Genomic DNA, 5,699 nt, shown 5'->3' on the forward strand with positions numbered 1-5,699 from the left:
AATGTGGAAATGGAGGATGGTTCTTTACTCAACAAACCATGACTATTAACCCTTAATATACCCTCTGTAGAACTAGGTAGAAAAAGGATCACGTGCAGACCTCGCTTCAATCGAATTGTTTCCTCTACTTCGTACAGGTTTTAGTTTATACAAATATTTTCTCTAATACGCAATAAATAACTCAAAACTCAACCACGGATTTCGTAACTTTGCTAAAGCGAAAAAAAAACCTCTAGGTTGATTATCGATCCAACAACTCAAGTCTCTTGAACCTGCTGTACATGACATGGTTTGTTTGTCCCTATAAATAACTAAATATAGTCCTCCCAAGCAAATGTCTAGTACTTGCCAGGACAACGATACTTGTGTTTTTTTATTCAAGCAGCACGTTGCTCTAAAAATAAACACACACAATTGCGACTGTTTTGTTTCGAGCCTTCGCATCCCTTTGGCGAGTTTTCTTTTGTCGGCAAGAAAACCTTCAGGAAAATTGTGGAAAAAAACCAAACAATAATGGAAAGACCAAAAATGAAAGGGGAAAAAATGGCACGGAAGGACGAATCCTGCGACATAATACTGCAACGAATATGCTGCATGTGTGCAAACGACAGCAAGCCGGGACTGCATTTCGATCGATAAATGGGACGGCATTCCCTGCAGTGCATTTTGCCAGTCGCAATTATGGTGCAATCTGGCACGAAGGTTAATGACTTCCATGACGTACGCTTAGTAGACTTCAAGGAATGGGAAAACTGAATAAAATACCAAATGATCGATCGAAACGAATTGTCAACCGATATTTGCTCTAAGGACATTAGAAGTTTATTTCTATTTTATTTACCTCTCACAGGAGCTTGAAAGCGACGCTATTCGGTTGTTCTCCTTTTGGTTCGATGACTTCCAACAGTCCGTCGATGAGTAACTTTCTCAGGTTGTTCAACAAAAAGTTGTAATCGTTCACAGTTCGACACTCGAAACGGTAGGATTAAAAATGGGGAACAGTTGACACGATATCGCACCTTAATGTTTATTGATATTTTTAACGTAAAATATTAAGTCACAATTTAAATAAACCAGGAGTACTATCAATGGTTCAACCATCTTCGCTGACACCATTTCCTTCGAATGTGGAATGGACGAAAAGTTCACTAATGGGGACACTGTTTTATTATCCTTTTCTTTTCACTGCCATGCACACAAACACACTTTCGCGTTTTTTTATTCCATTTTATGGAACCAGCCAACGGGAACAGGTTGGTAATATTGAATTTGGGCGAGCTTTTTGCTCTTATTGGTCGACGGAGGTTGTCTAGGAATTTTAGGTGACAGAAAACTCAATCCGTGAGGGACAACTTTTACTCTCCAAATTACAATGCCAACGTAGTACAGAAAACCAATCGAAGAAAGAACAAATTAGGTGGTATAATGGCGTTTGTGTTGAAGGGAAAAACAAAAACTGCTTCCCTTCTTTAACTTTCTGCCCCTGGTGGTTGGCTTGTGGTATTTGGCTTTTGAATCTACAATACAACTCTGAACGGTCCACTGGCAAGACGCCCCCTGCTGGCGTGACTGCCTGAGAGAAACTAAATTTTCCGTCGAGCGACTTTTCCTGCGATGGTCTCGGAGGTCGGAAAATTGGATCCACTTGTTTCAAGCACTTTCTCACGCTCTTTCTCTGCGGCCGGGAAAACTCGTCCGTCGTCGACGATTCTCTATCTCCCTTTGACAACGGGGCGTTATGGGGAAAATGAGCATATCGTAGAGATGCTGATGCTTGTTACCTAGCGAAAGGAATGTGATAAATTTTGAAAGGTCGCCTCGTGCTGCGAGCATGCGCTAGTAAATGCCAACGGGGAAGCACGTTTTGTTAGTCATCCGTCCACGTACGTATGTCCGTCAGCGTGGTGCTCCAGAGGAGTGAAAAGAGAATAAAAGTTAACCTTTTGCGGTTAAAAATAAACACACACTTTGACTACCGATGATTAGCAACGGAGACAGACGTTATCAACTGAAGTGTGGGTAGTCTTTATAAACGAGGACTCTGTTGTTGCGAGAAATGACGCAATCTTCTAGGTTGGGGTGTTTTCTGGTCCAATGTGTATTCAATTTAGATGAAAGGCTGCATGCAATCGTTATGAACGGTGCATGCTTTTTGCCTGATAAAATATCAATCTTGGCTCGTTTACCCAACAGGGAATCGCTTTCACCCACGCTCAGAAAAAATTGTGACGTAAACATGCTTATTAGCTTAAACTGCTTGTTATGTTAGCAGATTATTCAAAATGTTTTCATCTGGGAGTGTTAAGGAGTGCTCATCAATTCGTTACCTTCCGGCATTTGAATTACAACTATTGTAAGGTCTCACGTTTTTGTTTTATTTATTATCGTTGTTTAACCTGTCCATCGAAGTTTGAGCTCGTCATGTTAAAAATTATCGATTTAGTGACAGTTGATTTTGATTGATGTGCTAAACCAACGGTTAATTTAAATGCACAAAGCTTATAATATCAGTGCTGCTAGCTGATGGGTACGCTTGAACTGACAGCAAACCAAAGTTTGCACATAAAGCAGGTCCATGCAACTATCTGCGGTTAGTACAGAAAGAAGGTAAAATCAAAGTGATGCCTCGAAAATGCTCACAAACTTTAAAAGGCTAAACGAATAGTCTTCCATTCAACTGGTTTGATTTATTAGTTGATTTTCTTACCCATTTAAATTTTAAATTAGATGTTTATCTACCAAACAGAGCTTAAGCTCTATTACGTCATTCTCTGGACAGGTTGGCCTAAACCTTGGCTCTGTATAAACTTGGATCAAGACGTAAATATTAACATTTTGTAAACAGTGAAAACTTCGTACCATTTTCAAAACGTTTTCTACGATGAAAAACGTATCTCTACATCAACAGTAGAGTATTAAAAAGTGTTGCGATGATGGAACGTGCAAGGGAAAGCGATGGCCTTAACGGTGTATCGTCGTCCACATCGGGTGTAACAGTTCTCCAGTATTTGCTGCAAAACGATTCCACCGTCGCTGTTGAAGACGATCGCAGCTCATCGAAAACCAGCAATAAAAAATCGTTGGTGCAGCTGTATTCTTGTCCGGCACCTGGATGCAAAAAGCAGTATTTCAACGAAGAACATCTCAAGGCACACGAAAAGTTCCACGCCAGAGACGGTTGCGGACGGATAGAAGAAAAACCAGATTCCACCGAAGCGGCAAATCCCAGAAATCTGATGCAGTTTCTGTTGCAAAACGAACAGGTAGAATATCTGTATGAAGAGGACCCTAGGATGAATGTAACTGTTAAGCAGGAACCCATGGAGGAGATTGAAGATGTGGATGAAAAGCATGTTTTGGAAATTCCGGTTGGAATAAAGGATGAGCTCATCAGTGAAGAAGATTCTCCTGACGATGAACCTCCCGATGATGGTAGCTATCAGGTTGCAGGTATTAGCAGCTCCAACTCCGGCGAAGAATGTAGACAACTTATCTATTCCTCCAAGGAACGAAAGCATGCCTGCCAGTGGCCAGGATGTATGAACACATACGTGAGGTCATCTCATTTGAAGGTGCACCTGCGAACGCATACCGGGGAGCTCCCGTACCCATGTGATTGGCCGGGCTGTAAGTTAGGATTTACCCGCTCCGAAACGCTAAACCGCCATCGAGTTACCCACACTCTGATACGCAACTACAGCTGCCGTTGGTGCGTTAAACAGTTCTTTCGACGAGATCACCTAGTGGCGCACATTCGAAAGCACAACCTGCCGGGCAGCGAACATCGGCCGCAAGAAGATGGAAAGATTCCAAATGCAACTAAACGCTCAACTGCACAAGCGGCAACCGAAGAAAAGAAGAAACAACGCTCTAGTGCTGCTAAACTGAAGCAGTCCGGTTCGGTCCAGGAGCGTCCACGAAACTTCAGGTGTAGTTTTGTTGACTGTGAAAAAACATACACACGCATGTGCCATTTGAGGGCACATGAACTGCTGCACAACGGAGCATTGCCCTTTCGATGCCCGTGGGAAACGTGCAATGCTGCATTTGCGCGATCGTTCGAGTTGTCCCGCCACCGACGAAAGCATACAGGCGAGCGGAAGTTTGTGTGCCACATCTGCCAGCAGGCGTTCATGAGAAGCGATCACCTCTCCAGTCACGTCAAACGGCACACGTTTCGAACCACAAGGGATGGTTGCAGCGAGGAGGATGTGTGAAGGTTTTAGCGGAAGATTGAACGAACTGTACCAAAGGTGATCGTAGTATTTGATAAAAAGTATCAACACTAGAGGCTGGTACTTTTTTTTCCTATTTTTCCGGTATTATTTTTTCTGGCCAACGCTGCCCATTTTTATGGATGATATCGATAGTTGCCATTTATTCCAAATCCATGCGTAGGAAATCAATTTCTACCGATCATAGAATAGCTACATATACCTCAATCACGCAAATAGGGTTCAGTAAATCTTTGCAGCCTGTTTTTCAAACGATTTTACCTATCCTTTTTTCGTCTTCGAGAACGTCTTAAATGCTCAGTCGATTCTCCAGAAACGAGCATACATTGCATACCACCCATTCAATATTTCGACATCGTCTAAATTAGACACTAAACCTATGGTTTTGCGTGGTTAAAGAGGTTTAGTCAGTTAATAGATGACGTAAAAATTTGTCACGTTTCTTTTTAAGTTTGGCGGGCACTTTATAAGGTTCAATTAGAAATTGAATACAGTTACTAGAATATAAAAATACTGTTAGTATTTCAGTGCGCTACTGATAATATTTCGGTACGTAAAGGATTTTTACCAAGTATTTCAGGGTGTTAAATAAAATAAATGTACAGTCTTTTAACAACAAAAATCTTACACTACAGACATTATACATCCGAATATTTTCATTATGACACATCCATTTAATTCATCCTATCGTATTCCGTTGATGCAAACCATGCGCCTGGTAATATTATCGGGAAAAAATCTCGTAACCATCGAAACCGTGCGTCGGCAATAAGCGTTGATAAAAGTAGGTGACTCTGAGTAAACATACGAGATACTGGGAACGGTTTTGCTATCGCCAGCAATTGGGGGTGGTTTGTTTGTCGAGCAGTGAGAAAACTCGTGACCTACATATATTTTGGCAGGAGCGGCGTTTTTGGCTCTTTCAGTCTCTTGGTAACGAAGTCAGGCGTTAGTTGATGGGAAAGAAAAACAACTTCGCGTTTACCTTTTCATCTTTCACTGATCTTAAGGAATATTTTGGATCAGAGTTTTTGAAGTTGTTCCATTCACTCATCCACAGTAATGTAAAATATTCCTTTTTTTATAATTGTTTTTGTTAAAGTGTGTTTTTTCTTGTCTTTTTTGTCAAAATTTAACTATTATTATCCTTTTTGAAGGTTTGTTAGTGCACAATTTCAAAAACTGGATTCCTGCAAATAAACGTAGATTAATCAAGTTCATCATATATGTATCAATCAAAGGGAAAATGATTCGGTTGGAATTGACACGATAAAAGTGAACACAAAAGTTGAGGGATTGAAATAGTCACCTCAGATTGTTTTAGAATGACTGTAAAGAATCGTTCAATAATATGGTTACTTAATGTTTTTTACAAGCTTATTAGTAGTTAGTTGTTCCAACATCACAATTAAAGGCCGTCCAATTGTATATTAATAATTAATCATAATCATCGTTTATTCGATT

General features: G+C 40.6%; 1 protein-coding gene across 1 annotated transcript; it reads left to right on the forward strand.

Annotated features, from left to right (window-relative positions):
* Positions 1 to 2,933: 2,933 nt before the first annotated feature.
* Positions 2,934 to 4,385, forward strand: LOC131285324 (zinc finger protein 493-like). The gene has a single exon (XM_058314178.1). The coding sequence runs from the start codon at positions 2,934 to 2,936 to the stop codon at positions 4,215 to 4,217; it is 1,284 nt and encodes a 427-aa protein (XP_058170161.1). The 3' UTR covers positions 4,218 to 4,385.
* The last annotated feature ends 1,314 nt before the right edge of the window (positions 4,386 to 5,699 follow it).

This window comes from Anopheles ziemanni, chromosome 3 (genome assembly GCF_943734765.1).
Source record: "Anopheles ziemanni chromosome 3, idAnoZiCoDA_A2_x.2, whole genome shotgun sequence".
Lineage (NCBI taxonomy): Eukaryota > Metazoa > Arthropoda > Insecta > Diptera > Culicidae > Anopheles > Anopheles ziemanni.